Source organism: Hemitrygon akajei, chromosome 4 (assembly GCF_048418815.1).
Source record: "Hemitrygon akajei chromosome 4, sHemAka1.3, whole genome shotgun sequence".
Lineage (NCBI taxonomy): Eukaryota > Metazoa > Chordata > Chondrichthyes > Myliobatiformes > Dasyatidae > Hemitrygon > Hemitrygon akajei.
This window is the reverse complement of record NC_133127.1, coordinates 174,565,886-174,584,709: the sequence shown is the minus strand read 5'-3', so window position 1 is coordinate 174,584,709 and position 18,824 is coordinate 174,565,886. Positions and strand designations below refer to the sequence as shown.

At 39.9% G+C, this 18,824-nt stretch overlaps 2 protein-coding genes across 2 annotated transcripts in view; both read right to left on the bottom strand.

Moving 5' to 3' along the window:
- LOC140726964 (proteasomal ATPase-associated factor 1-like) overlaps positions 1-18,824 on the bottom strand; it is a 474,892-nt gene that overhangs the window by 64,481 nt on the left and 391,587 nt on the right. The gene's annotated exons all lie outside the window — the stretch shown is intronic.
- The window catches only part of mrpl48 (mitochondrial ribosomal protein L48), a 45,253-nt gene that overhangs the window by 15,220 nt on the left and 11,209 nt on the right, over positions 1-18,824 (bottom strand). The window contains exons 4-6 of the mRNA XM_073044017.1: positions 9,933-10,018; positions 3,052-3,221; positions 392-494 (exon numbers count right to left, since the gene is read on the bottom strand). Coding sequence (XP_072900118.1) covers positions 392-494; positions 3,052-3,221; positions 9,933-10,018 — 359 coding nt within the window. The remainder of the gene's footprint in view (positions 1-391; positions 495-3,051; positions 3,222-9,932; positions 10,019-18,824) is intronic.

The window sequence follows — 18,824 nt, the reverse complement described above, 5'->3', positions numbered from 1 at the left end:
GGGCTTTATTCTTTAGCCCTTGGTTGGGTCATCCATGTCAAACAAGTCAAAGGGCAGAGACAAAACTAAGAGTGGTCCACCAGTCCTCCAGGTTCAAGGGTTCAGCGCAGGGCTAACAACCCTGCCTGGTAAAACAAAACTGTTATGGAAACAACTACATCGGAGTGTGACGGCATTCGAGTCTCCTACGGGACTTGAATGACTGACAGTAGTGAAAGCTGAGCTACTGACACAATGAAGGAAGCCCTGAACATCACCAGAGATAGACGACTTTCATTGATGTCCGAAGCAGTGTACTGGACAGTAGAGGTCTTATTTGCCAAAAAAGATGGCTTGCACAGGTAATTTTTAAATAAAATGTTCATGATATTTTTAGTTATAACATACACACCTGTACAATTCTCTCATGAGTGAGAATAACAGCTTCAACATTCATCTTAGTGCCTTGTTCCTGTAACAGTGAGATCTCAGTGGATTTGGTGGGCATTGCATAGCTGTGGAAAAGAAATGCATAAACATTGCTATCTATTACTTTAACATTTCAATAAAATTACACATTAAAAGTAATAGTAAACTGGATATGAAGACTGATATTATTTGAATTATTTTGTGTAAGAAAACCAATTGTGCAATTAATGCAGAATTTGTGCTTTCTGTTTACATAACAAGACTGCGGGGTAACTTTCACTGAGTTGTTAAAAAAACCTTTTAAGAATTACTTGATACTCTCACTCAGTTTACTTGCAATTCTATCATAAAATATGTCAAGCACCTTTGACCCCGCATTTACTGCTATTTTTCTGAACCACGTGATGAAACTCTGCTTTTTATGTCCTAAACCCATCTCTCGCCTTCTGGAAATCCAAGTAAATAACGTCCATCTGTTCCCCTCTATCAACTGTGCTTGTTATGTCCTCAAAGAACTCCAGTAAGGTTGTCAAACAGAACCTGCCTTTGCTGAATCCATGCTACAGCTGCCTGATGGATCCATTTCTTTCCAGATGCCTCGCTATTTCTTCTTTAATGATAGCTTCAAGCATTTTCCCAACTGCAGATGTTAAACTAACTGGCCTATAGATGTCTGTCTTTTGTCTACATCCTTTTTTGAACAATGGCGTGACATTCACCATTTTAAATTCGCCGGGACCTGCCCAAAGTCCAGAGAATTTTGGTAAATCATCACCAAAGCCTCTACTATAACTTCTGCCATTTCTTTCAGTATCCTGAGAGACATTCCATCAGGAACATGGGACTTATCTATCTTCAGGCCCACAAGTTTGATCAACACTACCTCTTTAGTGATAGCTATTGTATCGAGGTTCTCACCTCCCATCACATCTATACCATTTCTCTTTGGCATGTTAGACATGTCCTTTACCATGACAACCGACATAAAATAGTCATTCAAAGCCTCTGCCATTTCTTCATTACCCAATATCAATTCCCCTTCTCATCTTCCAAGGGACCTACATTCACTTTAGCCACCCTTTTCCACTTTATATTGTTATGACCTCAGCCCCCTCCTTTGGGAGAATCGCCAGAGAGCGAGAGCCTTATGGTCTGGAATGTGGATTGGCCGCTCAACAAGACAAAAGCCTCGGACATAGCCATTGTCTTGGGAGACACCTTTGTGGGATAAGGAATTGGCCTACGTGCAAAATCTCAGGGCAATGTGAGATGGGTGATGGGGGAAGGATTGCCTGGCCCCCCTACCCTGATGGACATCAACAACCCTGCTAGTCCAGATAAAAGGTGGGCTGCCGAGGCGGGGCCTCAGACGCACCAAGGAAACACACGAAGGAGAAACGCTAGAAATCCTGCGACAGCGTTTTAATAGCTACAGCCGGTGGTGGGGTTCGTGTGCGTCCATCCCTTGCCTGGGATTGGCGACTTCACCACGGAAGACGGCCTAGCTACAGGGGAAGCCACAGATGAGCGTTCATTCCCCAACGAGGCTCCGACAAACTGAACTACTCCAGGTTGGAAACCCGATCGGGTAAACTCTTAAATCCCTCTCTCTGTCTTTCTAACAAAAGTGCACCAACGCGACACTTCTGCCGGCAACTACGTGAAACTGCCGTGATCTAAAAGACTTTTAGATATCCAGCGAACGATATAAAATCTACATTACCCCTAGACGACGATCGAGCTTGTGTTTTGAATGATTATTATTACACCGGTGTTTTAGATTGAGTTTTGACGATGTATATGATCTGAATGTTTTGTATTAACCATACGTTTGTGCCCCTTTTTGAATAAAACGTTTGAAAATAGTAGCATCCGACTCAGCTGATCCCGCTATCTTTGCTGGTAAGTTACCTGGTTACGAGGTTACGTAACAATATAATGATAAAAACTTTTACTATCCATTTTTATACTTCGTGCTAGTTTATTTTTATAATCTATCCTCCCTTTCTTTATTGCTCACTTAGTGGTCCTTTGTTGCTTTTTACAGTTTTCCCTGTTTTCCAGTTTCCCACTACTCTTGGTGACTTTGTATGCACGAGCTTTTAGTTTGATGCCTTCTTTTATTTCCTTAGTTATCCAAGGCTGGCTCTGCCCACCCTTACTGTCCTTGCTTTTAACTGGAATATACTTTTGTTCAGCACCGTGAAAATTCTCTTTGAAAGTCTTCCACTATTCCTCAACCGTCCCACCATATAGCTTGTGTTTCCAGTCCACACTAGCCAAATCCTCCCTCATCCCATTGTAGTCTCCATTGTTTAGGCATAATACACTGGCTTTAGATCGAACTATTGCACCCTCCATTTGTAGCAGAAACTCAATCATTCTGTGATCGCTTTCCAAGAGGATCCCCAACTACGAGATCACTAGTTTTACCTGCCTGATTGCACAGGACCAGAGCTACGATAGCACGTTCCCTTGTAGGTTCAGTAACATGCTGTTTTCATCTCTTTAATCAATTCTTTGCTCACTCTTCATAATCTTTGATTATATTTCTTTGAATAATTATATGTTAAAAGCAATATAGATACAAATTATGTCCATTGCAGATGATTAAACTAGTGTCCATTTGGTGTTCTTTGCTACCTTTCCTTTACTTTGATCTTCAGTTGGTTGCAGAACCTGTGGATGTATTGACTGTAGTGCTCCACATGTGTCATGTCATGGCCGGTGATCTGGATATTTAGGTCACCATATTCTGTGTCAGTACCCGCTTTGAGCTGCTTCATTTGTAGCTTCTCCTTTTTTTTCCGTGGCTGATGGGAAAAAAATGAATTTTTAGACTAATATTCACTGAAACATCACTGAAACATTATGCCAATCAGATTTGTTGTAGCCTACTGTAAAAAATTGTGGCAGAACACACCAAATCTCTGACTGCTAGAACTATTATTCAATGAAGATCCAGCCATTTCTTGATGTACAAGTCAATGGTATTCAGGAAAGCCCCTTTAGCTTTGTAGCTGAAAATGCATAACTAATGTTTTGCAATTGATTTACAACAATATTTTGAAAGATTTTTTTTAGGAATGCTTGACTAACTTAATCAAGAACTTGCTGTATAATCAGTGGTAAGGATACATCACAGAATCATGAAAGACTACAGCATGTTAGTCCACCTAATCCACGTTACTTTATGCAAAAACAATCAAACTAGATGTACTTCCTTGCCCTCTCATATACATTTTTTTCTTTTGTAGTACTATACCTGTCCATTTCCATTTTGAATGTCATGGCTGAAACCCTCAACATCTCCACTGTTCCCAGCAATGCATTCCACACCCCAACCATTGAAAAAATTATTTCTTAATGACCATTTTGATACTTTTCCCGTTTGTTTTAACTCTACATCCCCTGGCTCTTGACCCTTCTGATAGCTTCTCCCTAACAAATTTACTTGAAACCTTCATGATTCTAAGTAGCTAAATTAGATTCCTTCTCAATTTCTGTTCCAAGGAAAACAAATGCAAGTTTTTTCCTATTTATTATACAACTAAATAAATTACTCCACTAAATCTCTTCTGCAAATTGCCAATTTTTGTGTGCTAATTGTTTTGACCTTTGCAAGGAAAATCTGATTATCTAATGCACAACGTTCTTCCTAATAACCCATGCATGGTATGTTATGAGGATGCACTTTGATGCATTAGATTGGATCTAACCCATTGTTTCAAGTACCGTAGATGCCGGATTATAAGCCGCTACTTTTTTCCCACGCTTTGAACAGCTTTGAACACTGTGGCCTTTACTACGGTGCGGCTAATGCATGGTTTTTTTTCATGCCGCCAAAAACATTTTGCCTCGTAACAGTAGACCAATAAAATTGATGAGTAGTTCACAGAGGTCCAATGAAATTGTACGATAAATCAAGCGCACTTTCACAATTAAATTATTGTAAATCAGTCATTTGTACTCACCCTCATCAACATGGAAAACACTCGAAGAAAAGCATTGTGCTGCCTTTATGGCAGTTATTTAGTTTATAATATTTTCGCTTAGTAATTCATTTGTTAGTATTTTCTAGTTAAAGTTATAAGTGTTTTAAGTATATTTGTTTGCTATGACGTCACATCCGGTTTCGCCGTGTCTTGTGGGAAAATACCGGTTTGCGATAAACGGAAAGGTGGGGGCGAGCACATTAGACCCGCGCGAGAACGCTGCTTTTAAGTTAAAAGCGATCAATAACTTTTCCTGGTAGGCTGCTGTATATATTTTTTTACCAGTCATTAGGAGATATTGGAATGTTGTTCGTGCACTGTTCAGTAAAAAAGTATACGCAACGTAATTTGTGTGTTACCGATACGTATGTATATTTAAAAGTAGCCATGTTACAGGCACGGTTCGAAAAAAAGCATTTGCAATATGTATTTGTTTATGTTACCATACGGATTTAATTAAAAGTTAAAAAATCCTCACGTGTAATATCTTTCTGTGTAAATATCTCATATTACAACGTGGGACACCTGCGGCTTAAAATCCGGTGCGGCTTGTACAAGTACAAAATTGATTTTCTTTCTAAAATTAGAGCCTGCGGCTTTTAATCAGGTACGCTCTGTAGTACGGAATCTACGGTAGGTCTGTTGTTCTGCAGAGCAGTCGCTGTTTAACTAAATGGTGATCAATTATAATTCCTGATTAACCAGTTACCTTTAGATACCCAGTGCACCAATGTTATAAGATATAGTAAATTCAGCTGGACAAACAATGGGAAGTTTTCGAGTGGTTTATGATAGTTTTAGCTGGTTAAACACTAGCAGCATTTCTGTTACACAATATGCAAATTCTGTTAATGGGATGGGAGGTTTTAATTTCCCCAATACTGATTGGCAATATTGATCCCTAGAGCAACGGGGTTTAGATGGAGTGGAGTTTGTTAGGTGTGTTCAGGAAGGTTCCCTGACACTATGTAGATAAGCCTACAAGAGGAGAGGCTGTACTTGATCTGGTATTGGGAAATGAACCCGGTCAGGTGTCAGGTCTGTCAGTGGGAGAGCATTTGGAGGTAGTGATCACATTGGAGTGATAGCATTGGAGAGGGATAGGAGCAGACAAGTTAAGAAAACATTTTATTGGAGTAAAGAGAAATATGAAGCTATCAGGCAGGAACTTGGAAGTATAAATTGGGAGTAGATGTTCTCAGGAAATGTGGCAAATGTTCCGGGGATATTTGTGTGGTATTCTGCAATGAGACAAGGAAAAGATGGTAGGATACAGAAACCATCGTATACAAAAGCTGTTGAAAATCTAGTCCAGAAGAAAAGCTTACAAAAGGTTTAAAAAACTAGGTAATGATAGAGATTTAGAAGATTATACGGCTAGCAGGAAGGAGCTTAAGAATGAAATTAGGAGAGCCAGAAGGGGCCATGAGAAGGCCTTGGTAAGCAGAATTAAGGAAAACCCCAAGGCATTCTACAAGTATGTGAAGAGCACGAGGAAAAGACAGGAGAGAATAGGACCAATCAAGTGTGACAGTGGAAAAGTGTTTATAGAACCGGTTGAGGCAGCAGAGGTACTTAATGAATACATTGCTTCAGTATTCACTATGAAAAAGGATCTTGACGATTGTAGGGATGACTTACAGCGGACTGAAAAGCTTGACCATATAGACATTAAGAAAGAGAATGTGCTGGAGCTTTTGGAAAGCATCAAGTTGGACAGGTCACTGGGACCGGACGAGATATACCCCAGGCTACTGTGGAAGGCGAGGGAGGACATTGCTGAGCCTCTGGAAATGATCTTCACATCATCAACGGGGATGGGAGAGGCTCCGGAGGATTGGAGGGGAGCAGATGTTGTTCCCTTATTCAAGAAAGGGAATAGAGATAGGCCTGGAAATGATAGACCAGTGAGTCTTACTTCAGTGATGGGTAGGTTGATGGAGAAGATACTGAGAGGTAGGATTTATGAACATTTGAAGAGGTATAATACGATTAGGAATAGTCAGCATGGCTTTGTCAAAGGCAGGTCATGCCTTATGAGCCTGATTGAATTTTTTGAGGATGTGACTAAAACACATTGATGAAGGTAGAGCAGTAGATGTAGTTTATATAGATTTCAGCAAGGTATTTGATAAGGTACCCTATGCAAGGCTTATTGAGAAAGTAAGGAGGCATGGAATCCAAGGTGGCATTGCTTTGTGGATCCAGAATTGGCTTGCCCACAGAAGGCAAAGAGTGGTTGTAGACAGGTCATATTCTGCATGGAGGTCAGTGACCAGTGGTGTGCCTCAGGAATTGTTCTGGGACCCCTTCCCTTCGTGATATTTATAAATGACCTGATTGAGGAAGTGGAGGGATGGGTTAGTAAATTTGCTGATGACCCAAAGGTTGGGGGTGTTGTGGATAGTGTGGAAGGCTGTCCGAGGTTACAGCGGGACATTGATAGGATGCAAAACTGGACTGAAAAGTGGCAGATAGAGTTCAACCTAGATAAGTGTGAGGTGGTTCATTTTGGTAGGTCAAATATGATGGCAGAATATAGTATTAATGGTAAGACTCCTGGCAGTGTGAAGGATCAGAGGGATCGTGGGGTCCAAGTCCAAAGGACATTCAAAACTGCTGCGCAGGTTTACTGTGTGGTTAAGAAGGCATATGGTTTACTGGCCTTCAGCAACCATGAGATTGCGTTCCAGAGCTGAGAGGTTATGTTGCAGCTATACAAGACCCTGGTCAGACCCCACTTGGAGTACTGTGCTCAGTTCTGGTCACCTCACTACAGGAAGGATGTGGAAACTATAGAAAGGGTACAGAGGAGATTTACAAGGATGTTGCCTGGATTGGGGAGCATGCTTTATGAGAATAGGTTAAGTGAACTCAGCCTTTTTTCCTTTGAGTGACAGAGGATGAGAGGTGACCTGATAGAGGTGTATAAGATGATGAGAAGCATTGATTGTGTGGACAGTCAGAGGCTTTTTCCCAGGGCTGAAATGGCCAACATGAGAGGGCGCAGTTTTAAGGTGGTTAGAAGTAGGTACAGAGGAGATGCCAAGGGTAAGATTATTTTTTTTTTACGCAGAGAGGTGAGTGCGTGGAATGAGCTGGCTGCAATGGTGGTGGAGATGAATATGATAGGGTCTTTTAAGAGACTCCTGGATAGGTACATGCAGCTTAGAAAAATAGAGAGCTATGGGTAACCCTAGGTAATTTCTAAAGTAAATACATGTTTGGCACAGCATTGTGGACTGAAGGGCCTGTCCAGTGCTGTAATTTTTCTATGTTCTATTCTTCAACCCACACTCATAATGGGACTGAACTTTGACAATGAAATCAAACTGGGGATAAAATGTGTGCTTTACACCAAAAAGATTGAAAAGGCATTTGCTATAACCATTAACCTAGGTGGTGTTCACTGCCATCTTGTAATCTTCTTATTAGAGAGATACAAGAGATTGAAGTTACTGGAATCCAGTGCAACAAAAAAATCTGCGTTAAGGTAACCTTCTCCTCTGGTGGTTTTCTTCTCCTATTCAATCCTTTTATAATCCTCCCATTCCTGTTTCTTGTCACCCAGCCACCGCCTCCCCCCATAAGTAAGCTCTGCCCCCTCGCCTTCCTATACGTACAGTCCACCCACAAGCCTTACCAACCCCGGTTACCCCAACTGGTTCCATTTGCTATTCACCTCTCCCTTAATGGTTCCCATGATCAACTCCTTGACTTATAAGATTACAGCACTGGTAGCCTTTTTTTTGCACATCATCCTGGCAACAGCTACCTCTCCGCCTTCTCTCTCCCTTCCTTCCAACCTACTGCATCTGCCTCTCCTTTTGTTCCCCCTCTGCCTCCAACCATCATTATCCTGGCTGTCCCCCAACTCTACCCATCCCTTTCCTTGCTGGACCTGCCTGTCATCCATTCACCCTAGTGTAGTCCACTGTCACCTCTGGCTCCCTTCCCCCATCTCTTCACTCCATTTTCCTCTTCATACTTTTTCCTCTCTCAATCAAGGTTTCTATCCAAAACATCGACAATTCACATCTTCCACCCTCCTAACTCACTGAGTTTCTCCAGTAGATTGCTTTTTAAACCCTCTACATAAAACTGCATCAACTGCATTCTGTATGCATCAGATGCTTGGTGAAAAAATAATTCTATAGATGTCATTGAAGTTACTGAATCACACAGTCAAATTAAGTGAGAGACATGTCTTGCTGAGTCCTGCAATAAAATCTACCGAGGTCACAAAGATCTTCAATGCTGCTTTGTCATAGGCATTCTACAAACTTAAAGTAAACACAAAGTACACTGCAGGTGCTAGGGTCAAATCAACACGTACAAACAAGCTGGAGGAAATCAGCAGGTTGTGGCAGCATCGTGGACATGTTGACTGCTCGTTTCCATGGTTGCTGCCCGACCTGCTGAGTTCCTCCAGCTTGTTTCTACAAACTGAAGTCATTCTTATGGGGGGCTGGGTAACATTTTTTTTCTCATACACTTTTATTCTGTAACTATTTGAAAACAATAAAAAAAGTTTAAAAAAAAAACAAGCATCTGAATATCTTTTCCTTGACTCTGTCAGCCTACGTAATAATGTTAGCAGCATAAATAATTTAGTGATTTTTTTTTCCACGTCTAGAGATAGAAATGATACTGTAAGTGGAACCTGAATCTGAAATTCTTCACAGCAACATCAGGTTTTTAATTATTGCCACCTCATTAGTTCCACATAAAAAACAAAACGGATGGTTCTAATCAGTTTTACAGATTTATCTACTAACTCTGCCTTTTTGTGAGCTGAAGATGCATGTAGCCCAGACCAAAAGATGATTTGTAAAGGAGTTACAGGAGTTTCTATAGCTGCAAACAGTTTAGTAACCCGAGCACCAAGTAACTGAGGCAGCTGTTCTCCTACAATTATCAGTACCTGTTGAGAGAGCTTTTGTGGAAAAAGCCTGTAGCATTTTACAACAGATCCATTTCATAAGTTGAATGCAAAGACCTTTGAGCTGTCTTGAAGTCATGAAAGATAACACCTAAGAACTTCACAAGGTGATGAGAAAACTTGAGGTGGAAAATGAAGCTCCATAAATTCTAAAGAGCAGATGTAAACAGAATGATATAGAAAGCACAGCTGACTGCTGACAGCACAATCAGAGCTGCATCTCAGGCATTCCATTCATATTGTCGATTGGCATTCACTACATCCAGTCACACAGGAAATTGACAATGCTAAGAAGAATTAGAGAATTGACAATGGGCCTGGAAGAATTCATCTTTCAGCAGAGGAAGATATAACCCTACGTAAGATATAGTCGCACAACAAATTTCATGACACATGTCAGAGATAATAAACTTGATTCTAAGATAAATATTAAAGAATGAGAGTAAGTTAGCAACTACTTGAACACAAATAAATAGCAACCATAACAATGACCCATTTTAAAACAAATCAGTTATTTCTCAATTAATTATAATAAAACCATCTGTTTCATACGTTTAATCTCGATATATAAACAAAATCTTACTTACAATTTCTTTTGGCAGTAGGTATTTATACTTCCCAATCCCATGGGTGGGCATTGATCTGTAATGTCTATTGCTGGACAGAATATTACCTGAATATGCAAAAAGCAGATTTTTTTTTTGCTTATTATAGATGACCATGTATCATCTCGCAGTGACAGTACAGTAGCAGTACAAAGTGACAGAAAGCTATTGAGTCCATTCTTTGAAAATCTGTAACTTTTTTTTGTACAAAAACCTAACAGGATTACAATCTATTTGTAATCCGTTCCATCTGCCAACAGTGGAACTGCCATCCAAACATTTCAATTCCCATTCCTGTTCCGACATATCAATCTATGGCCTCCTCTTGTGCCAAGATGAGGTTTACCCTCAGGGCGCGGGAGCAGCACCATCTGGGTAGCCTCCAATATGATGGCATGAATATTAATGTCTTCTTACAGTTAAGTTTTTCCCTCCTCTCTTCATCTATTCCTCACTCTGGCCTCTCACCTGTCTATCACCTCCCCCTGGGTGCCCTCCTCCTATGGCACACTCTTCCCTTCTATCAGATTCCTTCCTCTCCAGCCCTTTAATCTTTCCTACCCACTGGCTTCATCTATGACTTTCTAGCTATCCTTTCCTTCCTCCACCTTTTTATACCGGCATCTTCCCCCTTCCTTTCCAGTCCTGAAGAAGGGTCTCAGCCCAAAACATTGACAGTTTATTAATTTCCATAGATGCTGACTGACCTGCTGGATTCCTCCAGCATCTGGTGTGTGCTGCTTTGGATTTCTAGCATCAGAAGACTTTCTTGTGTTTGCAATCTATTTGTTTAATTATTTACCTAATATCCCTTACTCTGTGTTTACTTCTTTCGAGTGGTTTCTTTTTAAACACATAAAGTCTTAACACAAACCATATGAAGGAAGATCGTGGATGACAAATGGAAAATGAAAAATGCCAAACAGAAACTATACACAAAATATTCAAATGAATTAAGCAGTTATGTCTGAAAGAGGGGAAAAAAAAGGGTTAATATTTTAGGAAATTTCAGTTCAGTGAACTTTCATCAGAATTAGTGATAGTGTTATTGCATTACAGGCACATTATACTTGCCATCAGATTCCTGAATGGTCCATGTACACTAACTCACTACTTTGCTCTTTTTTTTGTAACTTATAGCAATTTCTTATGATTTGTACTGCACTGCTGTCACAAAACAACACATTTCACAACATGTCAGTAATAATACACCTGATTCTGATTCTAAAAAAATGTTTTAAACTTGATAAAGAACATGATAGAACTTGCAGGACTGGCATTAATAAAACAAACAGATAGCAAATTAAAATTAATTTCCAAACTCACAATAACAATTATTGGAAAACAAATGAATCATTTTAAATATCTACCATCAGGCAGAAGACTGCAATGCAAAAAAACAGGAACAGTGAGGATGAGAAACAGTTTCTTCCCCCAAGCCAACAGGCTTTTGAACTCCCTGCAGCATTGTATTCAAAGTGTCGGTAGTTAATCTGTTTCGTACCTTACAATATTTAGTATTAATGCACTTTAGTTTGTTATTTATGTGTGATTCACCTGTAGATTTTACCCTTACCTTCGTAAATTATTGTGTGTTATGTGTACTACTGTGCTTTACACCCTATTTCAGAGAAACGTTGTCCCATTTCTATACATGTTATATGGCTATATATTATATACATGTGTATAGTTAAATGACAATAAACTTGACTTGACTTGATTTGAGTCCTTTGGAGATGGGAAATCAGAGGGTATTTCAGCCTCCAGATGAATCATACAAAGGGTACAAATTGATAGAATAGCAGAAGTAAGCCATTGTAAGGTTTCCTATTGTAAGGTAGGCAAAAATGTATTAAAAATACAAAATAGAAGAAAACCATCAGAGGTAGGTACTAATGTAAAGGAAGAAAGGCAAAGCCGTTTTAACAGTGAGAATAATTTGCAATTACCGTAGATTCCGGATTTTAAGCCGCTACTTTTTTCCCACATTTTGAACAGCTTTGAACTCTGCGGCCTTTAATACGGTGCGGCTAATACATGGTTTTTTTCATGCCGCCAAAAACATTTTGCCTCGTAACAGTAGACCAATAAAATTGATGAGTAGTTCACAGAGGTCCAATGAAATTGTATGATAAATCAAGCGCACTTTCACAATTAAATTATTGTAAATCAGTCATTTGTACTCACCCTCATCAACATGGAAAACACTCGAAGAAAAGCATTGTGCTGCCTTTATGGCAGTTATTTAGTTTATAATATTTTCGCTTAGTAATTCATTTGTTAGTTAAAGTTAGAACTGTTTTAACTATATTTGTTTTCTGTACTACATCGCGGGATGCTATGACGTCACACCCGGTTTCGCCGCGTCTTGTGGGATACCGGTTTGCGATAAACGGGAAGGAGGGGGGCGAGCGGCGGAGCGAAAACGCTGCTTTTAAGTTAAAGGCGATCAATAACTTTTCCTGGTAGGCTGCAGTATATATATTTTTTACCAGTCGTTTGGAGATATTGGAATGTTGTTCAGTAAAGAAGTATACGCAACGTATATTTAAAAGTAGCCGCGTTACAGGCACGGTTCGAAAAAAAGCATTTGCAATATGTATTTGTTTATGTTACCATATGGATTTAATTAAAAGTTAAAAAATCCTCACGTGTAATATCTTTCTGTGTAAATATCTCATATTACAACGTGGGACACCTGCGGCCGAAAATCCGGTGCGGCCTAAAATCCGGTGCGGCCTGTACAAGTAAAAAATTGATTTTATTTCTAAAATTAGAGCCAGCGGCTTTTAATCAGGTGCGCTCTGTAGTCCGGAATCTACGGTAAGTCAGTCAGTCAATGGTTCTCGGTGTGGGAGAAGAGTTAAATGCATGGCTAGGAAACCTTTACGTAGTGACAGCGTGTGAGATGTGAACTGAAATACACTCTGCTTCCAGGCCTGTCCACATATCTTGTATGGTTCTCAATGACGATCATAACAATCTTGACCCAGCTTCTCCAAATCAAACAATTATGGGGAAGATTCTACCAAATGTCAGTGAAAATGCTGAATTTCTTCAAACTTCGTCACTGCTTCAGATCTTTCCTCGGCTTCACTCATGGCTTGAGTTGGCCTCCAGCTGGCAGTCAAGTACTGAATTCCCAGAGAGCTAGAGAACTTGTATGGAAGAATGAATGTGGAAGCTGTTCAATATCTGAGTGGGGCATAGCAATTCTGTGGAGAAATTGCAACTGGAAACTACAATCTCCACCTGCTTCTGTGCATTGATGAAAATAAAAAAAATAGGCATACCCACAAATAATCATCTAAAACTATAAAGGATTTTATGAATTAAACAAAAATAACTATTCTTACTCTCTTCCCTAAAATTTCCTGCCAATTAAAAATCCTTTCAGGTAGAAGATTCGCTAATGTCTCCATCGATGTTTATGGAAAGTTGATCACTACAATCAGCAGTCTAATTTGATCGATCTCCTTGACAAAGACCTTCATATCAATACAGTTGCTACTAGATTGATAGGAATGTAGTAGATGTAAAGCAGAAATATATCAAGCAAATTAAATGTGTACATTCTGTAGTATCCACAATCATTTCTGCCACACGATGTCACTTACTGTCCGTTATGCCACTGGCATTTAGGGCCGAAATGAAGGCCATCCATCTCTGGGAGTGCTCAGGGCTTCCTTTATCATGTCACTAGCATCTTCTCGGTTTTCAGTCATGCAAGTCCCAGGTGCAGACTCAGGAATACCACTGCACTCAGATGCAGGATTCTTCATTGCTGTTTCCCTAACAATTCTGTTTTACCAGTCAAGGCTGTTCTAACCCTGGAGGACCCATGGACCACACTTAGTCTCTCTGGCCTCCACCCCGGCTCTGTTTGGCATGAGTGACCCTACCAACAGCCAAAGAAGCATAAAGCCCTGACTCCAGCCAACACAGCTCTCTGGATCATTGAGGAACGCAAGCCTCCAAACCCAATGACAAAGTAGTGGTCCTCTTAGAGGATATAATGTCAATTAAAAGCAAAATTAAAAGCCTACTTCTCTGATCTGCATCTTTAATACAAAAGGTTTTCCATTCTGAATCCTTCTCCTGATCCAAACATCAAAGTTAATGATAAAACATACATTCAGCAGAATGTACACAAATTGTTAATTGATCCCTTCATACTTATTTGAATTATTCTCACTGTGACAGAGTTGCTGAATTCTCATGGCGAATATGACATATTTTAAGTACACTATTGCAGTAACACAATTTTCATTCACATTTTCCCCAGGAGTTAAATTAACATACAAGTAGTCATATTAGCATCACCACCACAACCACTGCAGTCTCATTCTGACAATAAAACCCTGAAAATGTGCTCATAAATTGAAAGCTATCAAGTGGAATTCTTTGCCAGATCCAAACTGGCACGTGTCGAATATATGAATTGCTTTGAGAAATGCTGAGGAACTGCTGTGTCTTCATGCTCTGCCAGTGTGGGAATACAGCTGTAGAATTAACAATGAACAGCTGTCAGAAAGGTTGGGAACTTAGTGCCTATGCAGGCATGGAAATATTGAACTTCTACCTCTTACACTAAAAACTTTCTGTGGAATCCAGCCAATAAGGAAGAAGAGAAAGACTGGACACACTATGGAATTGGTGCTCAGCCACATGTGGATAAAATCAAGTTTTATTATGAATTATTATGTGTATGAAGCCCCATTTCCTTTGATGCTCCTCCACAGTTCTCTATACGATGTATATTCTTAAGAAAAGATTGGTTCTATTTGTCATATGTACATTGAAACATACAATGAAATGCATTGTTTGCATCAAATCAAATCAGCAAGGATTGTGCTGGGTAGCCTGCAAGTGTTGTCACACTTCTGGCACCAATATAGCATGCCCACAACTCACTAACCCTAACTCTACGTCTTTGGAATACGGGACAGAATCAGAGCACCCAGAGGAAACCCACAAAGTCAAGGGGAGAAAGTACAAACCCCTTAAAGACAACGGCAGGAATCCCTGGTCTTACAGATGGCATATAGAAACACGGAAAGCATACAGCACAATACAGGCCCTTCGGCCCACAAAGCTGTGCCGCACATGTCCTTACCTTAGAATTTACCTAGGGTTACCCATAGCCCTCTATTTTTCTAAACTCCATACATCTATCCAGAAATCTCCTAAACAGCCCTATCATATCCGCCTCCACCACCATTGGCGGCAGTCCATTCCACGCACTCACCACTTTCTGCATAAAATACTTACCCCTGACATCTCCTCTGTACTTACTTCCAAGCATCTTAAAAAGTATAAAGCATTATAAAGCAATTGCACTAACTGCTACCATTAAATTTAACAAGACCTACATAGTATAGTCAATCACCCTTTACAAACCAAACATTTCCCAATTCATCTGCAAACTTGCATACCATTATACCAGTCACAAAGCACCAGATGTTTGGCTCAGGTTTTGCAAATGTAATGATGCCATTATGTAATATCTGTTGCCATTCCTCATAGAAACCAACAACCTCAAGAATTCTGCACATCCATACTTTCACAGAGAAACCTCAGAGTGACTCAATGCTGCTTCACATGAAGCCTTAGTCGATACAAAAGATAAAGATGCTAACACTAATCATTGCAGGACCAGTCGCAAAGGAAATCCAAATTTGTTGAAAATCCACAGAGCATCAGAGCGGGTTACTGATAATCCACCAGATTTCATTGTGTAGAAAAGCTCACCTGGAGCTTTCCCACAGACCAGGTGGATGTTTGGCTCAGATTTTGCTAGAGTAATGATGGTAAAACTGTAATGATATTCTGTCATTCCTCAGGGAAACTAAAAATCTTCTACTCTTCTGCACATCCATACTTTAACAGAGAAACCTCAAAGATGCTGACTGACTCAATGCTGCCTCGTATAAAACACTAACTACAGTCTTTTTGTATGAATCAAGAAAAAGCATTTGAACTGATGAGAATTTCTCAAATTCACAAACAATTACCCCAGTTTTGCAGTACTCATTATCATAATTTTCTCTTTCTAATGAGAGCCATTAACCTAAAACATCAGCTGTCTCCCTTAACATTGCGTTTGCTGACTAACTTTATAAATAAATAAAAACAGTAAGTGTTGGAAACACTCAGCAGGTCAGGCAGCAACTGGAAAGATAATGGTTATACTTCAGGTTGAAGAGAAGGTTCTGAATGCTTTCAATGTCTTCCATTTTTATTTCAGACATCCAGTAAATGAAATTTTTAATTTTAATTTATTATTTAAAGATGTCGGGATTATGGTCAAAGAAATGTCTACAACTGGGGAAACTCAGATTTCCTTTCATTTCACATCCTGCCCCCAAAAGATACTGGGACCAAGACACACTGGAATGCAAGGTAGTTATTTTGAACATACTTGAGTGATGATTACAATTTGACAAAATTTCTTTAATAGCACATTATTTATGAGCAAAACAAACTCTAGATTTAGAAATAACATAAAGAAATCCCATTTTAATGAAAGGACTCAATAAATCTCCCAGGTAGTAGTGAAGATGAAACCCTCTGAACTTGTGGAAAATAAGACTGAAATAAAAATAAGACTGAAATAAAAAAAGACTGAATAAGACTGAAATGAAAGAACCTTAGGATCTTTTTGATGAACAAATTAAGAGAAACCAAATGTCATTACATCAAGTAAACAAATGATGCCTAACCCAAGAAGTAAATGGAGAAAGAGTGAGAGTGCTCCCCCAAACCAGCACGATGGATTATGGACAGAATTGCACAGACCATAAAACATAAAAGCAGACTAGGCCATTCAACCAATCAAGTCTGCTCCACCATTCCATCCCAGATCCCACTCAACTCCATACACCTGCCTTCTCACCATATCCTTTGATGCCCTGACTGATTAGGAAACGATCAACTTCTGCCTTAAATATACCCACGGACTTTGTCTCCACTGCAGTCTGTGGCAGAGCATTCCACAGATTCATCACTCTCTGGCTAAAAAAATTCCTCCCTACCTCTGTTCTAAAGAGTCGCACCTCAATTTTGAGGCTGTGCTCTCTAGTTCTGGACAGCTTCCCCATAAGAAACATCTTGTCCACGTCCACCTTATCTAGTCCTTTCAACATTCGGTCGGTTTCAACAAGATCCTCCTGCATTCTTCTGAATTCCATTGAGTACAGGCCCAAAGCTGCCAAACACTCCTCGTATGTTAGCCCCTTCATTTCTTGTGAATCTCCTCTGGACCCTCTCCAATGACAACACATCCCTTCTGAGATATGGGGCCCAAAACTGTTGACAATATTCCACAATATTGAGTTGAGTTATGATTCAATGGATCATAAGACATTGGAGCAGAATTAGGCCATTTGGCCCATCGAGTCTGCTCTGCCATTCAATCATGGCTGATCCTTTTCTTCTATGTCCTCCTCAACCCCAGTTCCCAGCCTTCTCTCCCCATGGGAAACATCCTTACCACATTTACTCTGTCTAAGCCTTGACATCAACAACTGCTGTAGAAATATGCACTACTGTGACCTGTATTCTCATGGTCTGATTTCATTGCAGTATTTAAATCAAGAGATCAACACTGGTTCAATAAGCAATATAGAAGGACATGTCAGGAGCAGCAGCAGGTATATATCTAAAAATTGAGATGCTAGCCTGATGAAGTTGCAACCCTGGACCACAGATATAGAATGCATTAGAACGCACACAACCAGACAATCACCTAAAGCTCCATGGTCCTGTTGCATCCAGTTGTGAATGGTGGTGGGACAACTAAAGAGTCAAAGTGAAGAAAAGGCTCCAAGAACATGATGGTGGGGCTCACAATGAAGCACTTGCACAAAGGTACAGGTAGAGGTGCTGAGTGGCTTGTCATTGAAACCCAAACCTAAGTCTCCAACCAACTCCATTCCAGGCAGTAACAAAAATGGCTGAAATGAATGGATACAACAGAGGATATGGATTTGGACAACTTCTAGGCAATAGCACTGAAGTCTTGTTTTCCAGAATCACTCATGACTCTAGCCAAGCTATTCCCGTACATTTACAACACTGATATCTACAGAATCAGAATTAGGTTTATTATCACTGACCTATATCATAAAATATATTTAAAAAACTATGTTACAATAAGAAATATATTTTAAAAATAAGTAAATAGTGCAACAAAAGAGCAAATTAGTGAGGTAGTATTCATGGACCATTGAGAAATCTGATGGCGGAGGGGAAGAAGCTGTTCCTAAAATGTTGATTGTGCATCCTGTAGCTCCTTCCTGATGGTAGAAATGAGAAGGTGGCATGTCCTGGCTGTTGAGGTCCTTAATGATGGATGCTGCTTTTTTTTGGAGACCTTGTCTCCAAAGATCTCCTCAATGCAGAGGCTTGTGCCCATGATGGAGCTGGCTGAGATTACAACTCTATGAAGCTTTGTAAAGGATTATACAGTCGTTACAGACCAGAGTGGTATAATAGCTATGCTCTATTCACACAAGTCAGACTAATGACCACATTATCAATCTATTCTTACACTCTATTCTTAAATGTGGTCAAAAGAGTTCCATTCTAGAAGGGGTGAGATTGACTAACGTGGATATCAAGGCAGCATTTGATTAAATGTGATTTTAAGGACCCGGTAAAATTTAAAGAGAAGACACTCTGATGCTTGGACTGGAAGTCCCTACAAAGGACTGTGAGAACAGCTAAGAGGATCATAGGGGTCTCCATACCATCTATCAGGGACATTTATCAGGAGCACGGCAAGGCCCTTATTATCATTAAAGTTCCCGCCCATCCATCCAGCATCCTCTTTGACTTTCTACCATGAAGCAGGAGACTCCAATGCTTAAAACA